The sequence below is a fragment of the Periplaneta americana genome, chromosome 2 (genome assembly GCF_040183065.1).
Source record: "Periplaneta americana isolate PAMFEO1 chromosome 2, P.americana_PAMFEO1_priV1, whole genome shotgun sequence".
Classification (NCBI taxonomy): domain Eukaryota; kingdom Metazoa; phylum Arthropoda; class Insecta; order Blattodea; family Blattidae; genus Periplaneta; species Periplaneta americana.
The window spans coordinates 108560539-108571728 of record NC_091118.1 but is presented as its reverse complement, the minus strand read 5'-3'; the positions used below and the strand labels follow the sequence as shown (position 1 = coordinate 108571728).

Genomic DNA, 11190 nt, shown 5'->3' with positions numbered 1-11190 from the left:
GATTCTTGTGTACCCTAAGTGTACAAATTTATTAAACCTCGTCTTAACTCAGTTTATCAATTTTATGAAACAAGTAAAAGTAAAGTTAACTAATTTTGCTGGATTTTCGAGTTTTTTCTCTAAATCATCAAAGTTGGAATGCGTATTTGAATCAATAATGGATAATGAAGATTGTGAATGGGACCATGGAACTGTCATTCGTGCACGAGGGCTGTTAAGTTTACTCCGCTCCACCTATTCTTCATATTTATGAAGGATTTTTATTTTATTTTCTGCTAATATTATTCGCTGCAATATTCCCACTCTCTGATATTCTGTTTCAAAAAGCAACAGATGTTGCTTTTTATAAAAACAAAAATTCATAATTTCGAGGAGTACACAAGCAAGGACTGAGAAATTACTTTCAGGAATTTTGGGAATGCATGGATGATTTTGCTGCTGAAAATCATTCTCAATCTGAAAGATCACGGCTGGATGCAATCCCTGGAGAGGATAAGAAAATTGTGTATAGTCGATTGTTCAATGAAATCCTGCACGTTATCAGAATTGATATTATTCAAAAGTTTTCTGAAAATTCCAAATTGGAACTTTTGAGTGTGCTTGACCATACACAATTTACCACCTTTGCAAATTCGCTCCCTGAATAAATAATGTTAAATCTAAAAGAAAACTATGAAGCTTATTTTGATTTACTGTATTATCAACAGTGTATTCAGTCTCGTTCTATGCACTTTTGTGTTTTATGTAAACACGGCCTGGCTTTGGCTCGGTATATATTCTTGTAACTTATGCTACAAGGAAATTATAAAGAAAATTTGAAAATTCAACTCAGACATTCATCAATAAGCGGCTTTTCCAGGAACGCAACTCCCACATATAACGAAAGCAGACTACTGTATTTTAATCATTTAAAAAATCGCATCCCTATGTCAAAATGTCACGCGATGCCACTGCTCAGTACCTGTATGTCGTGTTATGATTCTCCTTTATCCCTCCCCCTTATTAACAGCTTCTTATAATTACCAAATTTGAAGTTACAAGCCACAGCTAAAAAGAAATAGATGTGTAATAATGATTGTAAGCATGTACTTTGCATATATTTGCTAGCTATAATATGTACATACATATACAGTTGGGAGTACACATAATATGTTCATTAAGAATAATAATGAAAAGTTACTTGGAATGTAATTACATAGTAGGCATAAATAAAGATGTTTAATTATTCAGTGATCGAAACATTTCTCAACTGAGAATGGTCTAAATTTGACATGCAACAAATATATAATTAATCTTTAATGTATTCTATTGATATAAAAAAAAAACAGTAACAATTTCTCAGAATTCTACAATTATACAAATATTACAAAATTAAAGTCAATCTTCCATCCTTGTTCTACACGTAACAAATTCCCAAACAATGTGGGCATCACACATAAAAATAAATTTACCATATTTACTCGGCTATAGAACCCCATCACCTATAGTACCCCTCTTTTCGTTTTGGAAGTCAAAATACAAAATTTTATAATAACTCTGTTATAACTATAAATATCTATATTATGTGGCATACAAATAAAATAGTATATTTTCTAATCCCCTCCCAAACCAAGTGATTTTATGAAGTTCGCGCCTGTAAGAGCCTCCCCCAATTTTGGAGTAAAAAGACAGAAAAAAAAAAAAAGGGGGGTCTTATAGCAGAGTAAATACGGTAATTCAGAAAATTAAAAGTAAAGTAATTTCTTTAAATTCTATCATTTCTACCTGTAAAATTAACCAAAATGTAATGTGTAAAATTTGATGGAAATGGATGCAACAAAAATTGTGACACATGGCAAAGAAATGATTTGTCACAAATGAATGAGCTTGCACCTGGAAAGAATCGAACTAAAATATCAAAATACATTATTTGAACACTTTCTTTGCTTTAATTGCGTGTTGAAAATGCTGTAATACGAATAAGCTTGTACTTTCGCGTCTGTTTTATTGTAAGATTAGCATTTATGACAAATTTTAGTGGTACATATTGCCTTCAAAGACCCTATAAATATTATGATCGTTAAATAATGGTCCTGATCTTAACTCTGTGTTATAGCAAAAAAGAACAAAAATAGTATGGTATTGGTTTTTAGCCAGTACATGCATGTCTTGTAACGTCAGTGTCTGTAATTTTATTGTCATTAGAATAATTAATGTGCACAATTGCATTTTGTGCTGCAAGTTTTACTTTAAATCTGGAATAACTATCACGGAGGTGTATGTGTACCTGAAAAGATGCATGCGGATTATGTAGCTCATATTCAGATGACTCTTACATTTTCAGGAAGGTAGGGAATTACCTCATTTAGATTGGTTAGATTCCAGTTAGCCCATCAAAATGTGGAGAAAACTCGCGCACTGCAGTATAGATGTGAATAATCACTAGGCTACTCGCAGAACATTTTGGAGAGAATAAGGATGCAATCTCAAATTTTTTAAATCAGAGTTATTGCCGTATGCTCATTGGATGTTGAATGTAAAGCAGTTGTTCCTCCCCCCCCCCCCCATATCAGTCTATGTGATCTAGTATCCTCTCCAAATTACACACTTTTCCCTTTCTCAAAAGTGCTAAGAAGTTTCTGTGGAATATTGTCAGAGCTTGTGGTCAGTCATTGCGTTAGTGTCTCCAGATGGGCCTTTGGTCCTTCTTTGCTACAGGATTGCTATCAACAAGTGGGATTCCATGGAGAATGCAACTTTTTGGAGCATGGGTAGTAAAAAACTATCAACTACCCATGATTGGTCATGGTTACACATAAAGGAACTGAAAGCAAGGAAGCATTTCCTGGATAGAGGATTACTTAAAAAGCAAAAGACAAAATAACTTCAGATAGAACAAGTTGTCACCTAATCCACTGTAGGACAAGAAAAAAAAGTGAAGATAAATATGTGAAGAAGACGAAGAAGAAACGAAATTATTAACCTGCTTCCAAATAATAATGAACATATTTTATTATGTTCAATAATTGTTAAAAAAAAAAAAACAATGGAAGCAATGAATGACACTCAGTTTCTCTTCGCAGCTAAACAATAGAAAGAATTCTGTAGTGCCTGTCACAAGTTTCCAGCTTTGTCAGGTTTAAATGTAGTTCCGATTAGTCTGTGTTCGATAATTTGAGCAACTGTAAGGGTGAAAGCTGCGCCACTGTCTCTGCCTATTCCTCACCAGACCGTTGTTAACAGTATACATGGGTCTCTTCATCATCATACGACCTGAAGCTCTTTCCCACAACTCGAAGATATTGTATGTAGTTGTGTATTGCTGGTACTCATACTGAAGTAGATGTTGTGATAAAGGAATCGTCATTCCAGAACACTGATGTACCAAAGGCAACTGTGTGGGAGCAGGGTCTGCAACATAACACAAATCAAACTTACTGCAAACTAGTTCCTTATTTCAAAACCATTTTAAATTACAAAGGCTATTAAAAAAAAAAAAAACCTGCCACACAAACAACTTTCCACACCAGACATTTCATAGAACCTGGCAGAAATCAAACCATAATGTTAATACATAAATGTGGACCTTTGAAATTTGTTCTCATGGAATAACTTACAGTAGTGATGGTTTGTAGCTTGGTTGCAAGTTTGTGCAACCACCACTTTTATTATATTCTTATAACTGGATCGAGATTGAATTGTAACTTCTTTCAATAACATTTCAATGAGTTCTTTCTAACCAATCAGTTGTGACAAATTATTGTTCTTTCACTGAGCTAATGATCGAAATCGTAGTTGCAGTGCCTTGCAACCTTTGTGGTGATAAGTGACTAGTGTTGTTGTCAGTGCTTCTATTTAAATTTGATAACGCCTCAATATATTTTCAACATGAATTCAGTATTCAATTTGTTGTTAAAGCTTTTCAGTTTCCATTCAATGGAGAAGAAGTTAGAAATTAAAACTTTAGAATGACTGATTCCTGGTGTAAACATAGAACAGAATATAAAATATACCCTGGGATAAGAGAGGCTTTCGACATTAGCAATGCTTTCAGCAGAAAATATTATCATGAACATTTCCAATTTCAACCATGAAATTACAATGAGTTCGCTCATAGCAGAAAATGTAGAATGGATTTTCTTTTCAAGCAGAACAATATTTACAAGGAAAATGTTTAATATACTCTATGTACAGTACTACAGTAACTTCTCTGTGATCCGTTATCATTAATTCACATATCATCATCCATACCATAGCCTGAGTTAAGTTCACGGTGTGGTGTGCTGTACTTGTACAAGAGCAAAGCCATTTGGCTACCCAATCATTCACAGAATAAAAGTGGTAAGCACAGTAAGCCTAAAGCTGCAGTGCATCACTTCTCAGACTTCATCCAATAGCAAGCAGGCAGCAGTGTCACAAAAATGTCGAGACAGTTACACAAACAGCTGCTGCTGCTACTATTATGTGGCTCACATTGAGACATGTGCAACATGTTCAACTGCACAGGGTGGAAAAATTCTGGTGCAGCAAAATACAGCTAGTAGTAAAAAATGTTAATATTTTTATTGCTTTTATCATTATGAAACCCCATTTAGAGCATTCTGGCATTAAAATAGTATCGTACTATTAACGCACCACTTCATCTTGAGATGGCAGCTCCTTACCATATATTTTTGTCTTCATAATAATTTATAAATGTTTATATTGCACATTTGTTTTATATGTTGTGTATTCAGTTAAGTTTAAATCCTGTACTTCCATACAAATTAAAATTTAAGTAAATAATTTCATAACTTATTGTTGGTAGTCTGTAAACAAATAGTGAATCTGAAGTATAGCTGAGGGAATTACTGCACAGGAACGTCATACATCCTAAATAGGGGTGCTACTGCTACTGTTATTATTATTGCATCATAGTCATGTGAACGAACTGTATATTGTGTCATGAAACCCCGTTTTCATTGATGGTTTAACTGGCATGTATGCCAAACCTCAATAGTGTCAAGTTTATAACTTAGTTGTGGTTTAACTTTAATGAATTAGTGTAATTTCGTTCTAGTTAGTTTTAATTTATAGGCTACATAGCCACATTGCTTACTGACACTGCTACAAAACGTACTTAACCTACTATTAAATATGTCAGCTAATTCAAAGGACATTGTTGTATGTAAAATGTATACATCCAATTAGATAACAAATGGAGAAAGAAAGTATGAAACACTGCATTGAAGAATTTTTTACAAATTAAATGTATTAAAAGTGTTACATACCGGCACTGTTTATGGTTTTGTCTTAAAATGAAATAGGAAGTTAACTTGTGAATGTACTAATACACACACATACAGTAATACAATGCAATGCAGTAAGATCATCATCTACAATTCAAAATTTCTTTATCTTAATTTAGCAACCAATTGGTGTTTACATCTTTCAGAAGGTTTCGTGGCTGCTAAGATGAGCTTTCACTGTATATTTATGGAAGAACGGCTTCATAAATGTACTGTATCATATGATACAATTTAAGTTCTGACAAAAATGTAAAATCTAGTTTTCTGAAATAGTGCCATACCTGAATTAACTTCAGGAATTTCAATAGTTACTTACTTTGTAGAATGTTACTGTATGAACTTTGTTTCCTAGCTAAGAATGTACAGCTGTCAAAAAAAAAAAAGTGGCCGCACTCGTGAACAGCGAATATTTTCAAAGTCCACTTCGGGTCGCGTGATGTTACACGATGCATGTGCTTGTACTAGCAGTTCCGGAACTATGAAAGTGTTCCATATCTGCGCCTCGTAGACCAGTGGTAGAATGCTTGTTTAATGATTCTAAGGTCGTGGGTTCGGGCCTTTTTCAAGTTTTCATTTTATTTTTTAATCGTTCTTTAGCGATGTAAATGATATTCAAATTATCATTTATATCCAGTTATCGTTCTTTATGGATATCACGTTATTTATATTTTGTTATCGTTCTTTAGAGATATGAATAAAATTCAGGTCATCATTTGTATTCTGTTATCGTATTATAACAATATGAATAATAATTATTATTATTGTATCTCCAATGGGGGTTAGCCCTATTTTACATTTAGGGCTATAGTTTTATACACAGAAAAGATAAGCATAAAGAGAAATGGAAAAGAAAATTAAATTAGCTTACGCAATGTAAACAAAACATAAACAATCCGTAAATTAGGCATTGCGATTGCAAAATAAATATCAGGTATCAATTTGAAACATACAAAAACATTAACAACACACATACGTAACACTTCTATAACACAAATATGCAGATTTCTGTACCATACATCATAAATTAATACACAATAGTCACACAAACACAATCAAACTATAATTACGACATTGCGACGACATCAAGCATCCCATAACTGACTCACATACATAACAAATCAAGCATCCGTTACAACACATACACTTCAGCAAAGTAACCACACTTTTAAAAGTTACAAATTTGGCTCCAAGAAGAATAAATAGGACACTGTTACTAATTACTATTCTTCTACAATTTCTTAAATACATCTGTAATAAATCTGTGAAATTCCGATATGAATACTATTCACGTTTTTTATATTGTTATCGTTCTTTAGCGATATAAATAATATTCAAGTTATCATTTATATTCTGTTTTCCTTCATTAGCATTATAAAACAATATTAAAGTTATTTATATTGTTATTGTTCTTTCGCAATATATTAATTAAACAAACCGATATTTATCATTTATATTCTGTTATCGTTCTTTAGTGATACTGTATAAATAATATTCAAGTTATTTATATTGTAATCGTTCTTTAGCGATATAAATAACATAAATTTAATATTGGGTTTGGAAAAATCCAGTTGCATAATACTGGTATTAGTTTTTCTTTTTGTATTATTACATTATACTATCTTGAACCACAATAAAATGAAAAGGAGCAACGAGGAATTGAACCTGAGACGTTGACATCTAAATTCCGACGTTCGTCCGCTGAACTACGAGAGCAAAAGTGTGGAAACATTTTCGGAAAAATTGGCCCAATCACACTCTAGGATTTTCTGATGATTCGTAGAAGCTAGTCCAGGATGCGGGAGGCAAAGGCTAATTGAGATTTCCCGGTCTCTGACCGGGTCAAACATCCTGATAGAATTAATATTTAACCCATGCCGTGACTTTCGGTGAAGTCCGGAGGGCCCAATTAGTCAAATCCACTCTCCTCATCTCCACGCTTGGGCCCCCTGGAATTTAATAAGATGCGAAAGAGATAGTGGTGAGCGGAAAGCAACGGGATGTTACCACATTTAGGCCTATCCTTCCCAAGAAAACTGCAAACATGAACAAAGGAAGCTTTTAATAGAAGAAGAAGGATCTTCTGTGGACCTCTGGAAAAAGAACTAAGGAAGAGACTAGTGAAGTGCTTTGTGTGGAGTGTGGCATTGTATGGGGAAAGAACATGGACATTACGACGAAATGAAGAGAAACGAATTGAATCATTTGAAATGTGGATGTGGAGAAGAACGGTGCGTGTGAAGTGGACGGACAGAATAAGAAATAAAATTGTGTTTGAAAAAGTGAGTGAAGAAAGAATGATGCTGAAACTGATTAGAAAGAGAAAAAGGAATTGGTTGGGTCTCTGGTTGAAAAGAATAATAGACGACATTAGGATATGTGGATCATATGTGGAGACTAAGAGGAAGGCAGAAAATAGGAAAGATTGGAGATTGCTGTGTTTGCAATGAAAGACCTGCCCATGGACAGAACATTTATGTGTGTATGTTCAGAATGCCTGGAATATCGTGTCTAAGAACAGTCGCTATTTGCAAAGACTAGTCAATTCCATGCCCACTCGACTGCGAGATGATCGAGATAAGCAGAAGATAGACTAAATATTGAATTGTGGCTTTTTTGTTTTGTTTTTTTGAACGCTTAATTGTTTGAATGTTTTAAGGCCGACGCCAGTAAATTTGTTATGTTTATGCCACGAAAGATATTTTATTGAGAATAAAATCTTTTTTCTTTCCATTTGCAGCCACAATATCATAATGATAATGATAAAGTCATGGCTTAATATATTAATGAACCTGATGTTAATTACTAAAATAATCATACAAGAGAAAGGAGCCATTATGTCTAGTTTGTCTCTCTCAAAAACAGAACAAAAAAGGATATAAAAAGCACGAGGTGGTAGTCGAACGCAGGACCTCATGAATAAGAGGCCTGAACGCTACCATTATGCTATCGAATAACACACAGTATACTTCAATTATAACTGTAGATATCAGGCAACGTGGTCCAACAACATGTAACATCGCCTGTCTCCGAATTATAGCGAAGATACCCGAAGGGAACTTTGTTTTAGGAGAGCGGCCACTTTTTCTTTTGACAGCTGTACATTGCAGTAGTTTAATATAGCACACGTGACAGCAGGACTTAGGGAAAAATTTTGTTATGGAGACAGAAATACATACGACAGCACCATTTTTATCCATTACAAACTTCAATTGAACATGTCAAGATTTGAAATCAGATTGTGGGGTGGAAAGGTGATACAACTCACACAACTAACCATTTCGCTAATGACTTGTTAAAATCAATGTGTGTACGTACAGAGTCCTTAATATACCCCATATGGTTGCTGTAGCACAGGATCTGGCTCCCAGGCAGCAGGTCGAGCGTCAGCCAGTAAAATGCTGTCTACAACTGCTAAAACAGGAATGGATTATGAAACCTGTCTTAGTATTCTGGAATTTTTTTTGTCCAACTCTGAACCTGTGGTTTCAAATTTCATGACTAGTCTTTGTGTAGTACTTCTTGAAGGGAGCACTGCATTGGGATCAGTTTCAATAAACTCTCTTCGAACAGAACTGTTTTTAAAATAGCTTTTACAAAGAAAAACACTAACAGTTTTAAAGGAGGAAAGACAAAGTGTTTATGAATCCACAAACATTAGAGGAACTCCAGGCTAATACTGAGCATGAAATTAGAAGAATTTCAACTGATGAGCTTAGACGAGTGAGTGAGAACATATTCTCGTGACATCAAGCTTGTATACGAGCAGAAGGACAACACTTTCAACATCTACTGTAAGATAGAGTATCATAATCCATTCCTGCTTCTGCTGTTGTAGGCAGCATTTTACAGGCTGATGCTCGGCCTGTTGGCCGTGAGACATTCTGTGCTATGAAAGACATAGGCTATATATTAAGGACTCATGTATGTACTGTATGTATGTACGTATAGTCAGCAGTTCAAAGATTGATTAGAACCTCATCAGTGACATCAATAAGACATCACTCATGAGGCAACTAAGTCAGGAGATACTTGGGTATGGTGGACAGTTTCTTTTCCTCTCCATTGCATACGGTACATCATTGACTAGTAATATGGAATTTGGTATTCCCAAGAAACTAGTTTGATTAACTAAAATTTGTCTCAATGAAACTTACAGCAGAGTCCGTATAGGCCAGCATCTGTCTGATGCTTTTCCAATTCACTGCGGGCTAAAGCAAGGAGATGCACTATTACCTTTACTTTTTAACTTTGCTCTAGAATATACCATTAGAAAAGTTCAGGATAACAGACAGGGTTTGGAATTGAATGGGTTACATCAGCTTCTTGTCTATGTGGATGACGTGAATATATTAGGAGAAAATCCACAAATGATTAGGGAAAACACGGAATTTTTACTTGAAGCAAGTAAGGTGATAGGTTTGGAAGTAAACTCCGAAAAGACGAAGTATATGATTGTCTCGTGACCAGAATATTCTACGAAATGGAAATATAAAAATTGGAAATTTATCCTTCAAAGAGGTGGAAAAATTCAGATATCTTGGAGCAACAGTAACAAATATAAATGACACTCGAGAGGAAATTAAACGCAAAATAAATATGGGAAATGCGTGTTATTATTCGGTTGAGAAGCTTTTGTCTGCTGTCAAAAAATCTGAAAGTTAGAATTTATAAAACAGTTATATTACCATTGTTCTGCATGGTTGTGAAACTTGGACTCTAACTTTGTGCGAGGAACAGATATTAAGGGTGTTTGAGAATAAGGTTCTTAGGAAAATATTTGGGGCTAAAAAGGATGAAGTTACAGGAGAATGGAGAAAGTTACACAATGCAGAGCTGCACGCATTGTATTCTTCACCTGACATAATTAGGAACATTAAAATCAGACATTTGAGATGGGCAGAGCATGTACACGTATGGGCGAATCCAGAAATGCATATAGTGTGTTAGTTGGGAGACTGGAGGGAAAAAGACCTTTGGGGAGGCCCAGACGTAGATGGGAGGATATTAAAATGGATTTGAGGGAGGTGGGATACGATGATGGAGACTGGATTAATCTTGCACAGGATAGGGACCGATGGCAGGCTTATGTGAGGGCAGCAATGAACCTGTGGGTTCCTTAAAAGCCATTTGTAAGTAAGTACGTAAGTATGAAATTCAGAACATTTACTTACAAGTAAGAGGAATGTGATTTCGATTCTTCTTTCGTCGTGATTTTTTTACCTTCTTTTTAGTTTTAACACTTGTCTGTCGTGGTAGTATTTTTTCTTCCAGAATTTCAATAGACAAAGAAGGCGATGGGGCTCTGCTGTTTATATGTTCTTCTTCTTCTTCTCTTGAAACCTTCATCAGTTTCTCTAGTGTTTTACTTTCAAAATTTCCAGGCAGTGGTGCATTCCACGAGAGAGCTGAGGGGTGAAAAATAAAATACAAATACTAAACATACAACTTCTGTCATGGAAAAATAAGATAGATAATTACAGTATATGCATTCGTGTTTTAATATTGCTTCGATTTAATATTCACTTAACATTAGTACTAAATATATACTTGTTCCTTTGAGTGACTCTATTTCATTGTTTCCCAAGTGTCACAAAATATAATCTTAATTGAAGTTTCATACTTGCATAGAATTGTCGTCCTATTTATTGTATAAAGTCTTAGGTATGGCTTAGTTTTATTCAACCTCGAGATCCTCTTTAACTGATTGTTATGGAAATTTTCGTTACGTTTCGGTATTCTGATTTTGTAATTTATGTTTCACATGACAACAAACTCTAGAAAACGAAACTTTTTTTTTCTATCCGCCATTTTATTATGTGCAGATAGTCAGAAAGACCTGCTGAACAAAGTCGTTCATTTTCCATTGCCATATTTTACAAAGTTGCATCAGTCTCCTTTTACAAAGTTATATAATTCTATACAC

The 11190-nt window shown here is 34.5% G+C and overlaps 1 protein-coding gene across 4 annotated transcripts in view; it reads right to left on the bottom strand.

The window, feature by feature from the left end:
• Positions 1 to 1069: 1069 nt before the first annotated feature.
• LOC138694483 (PC-esterase domain-containing protein 1A-like) overlaps positions 1070 to 11190 on the bottom strand; it is a 28647-nt gene continuing 18526 nt past the window's right edge. For all 4 annotated transcript variants that reach the window (XM_069818246.1, XM_069818249.1, XM_069818247.1 and 1 more), the window contains 2 exons: positions 10439 to 10672; positions 1070 to 3390 (listed from right to left, as the gene is read on the bottom strand). In XM_069818246.1, the coding sequence (XP_069674347.1) occupies positions 3119 to 3390; positions 10439 to 10672 (506 nt within the window). In that variant the 3' untranslated portion in view covers positions 1070 to 3118. The remainder of the gene's footprint in view (positions 3391 to 10438; positions 10673 to 11190) is intronic.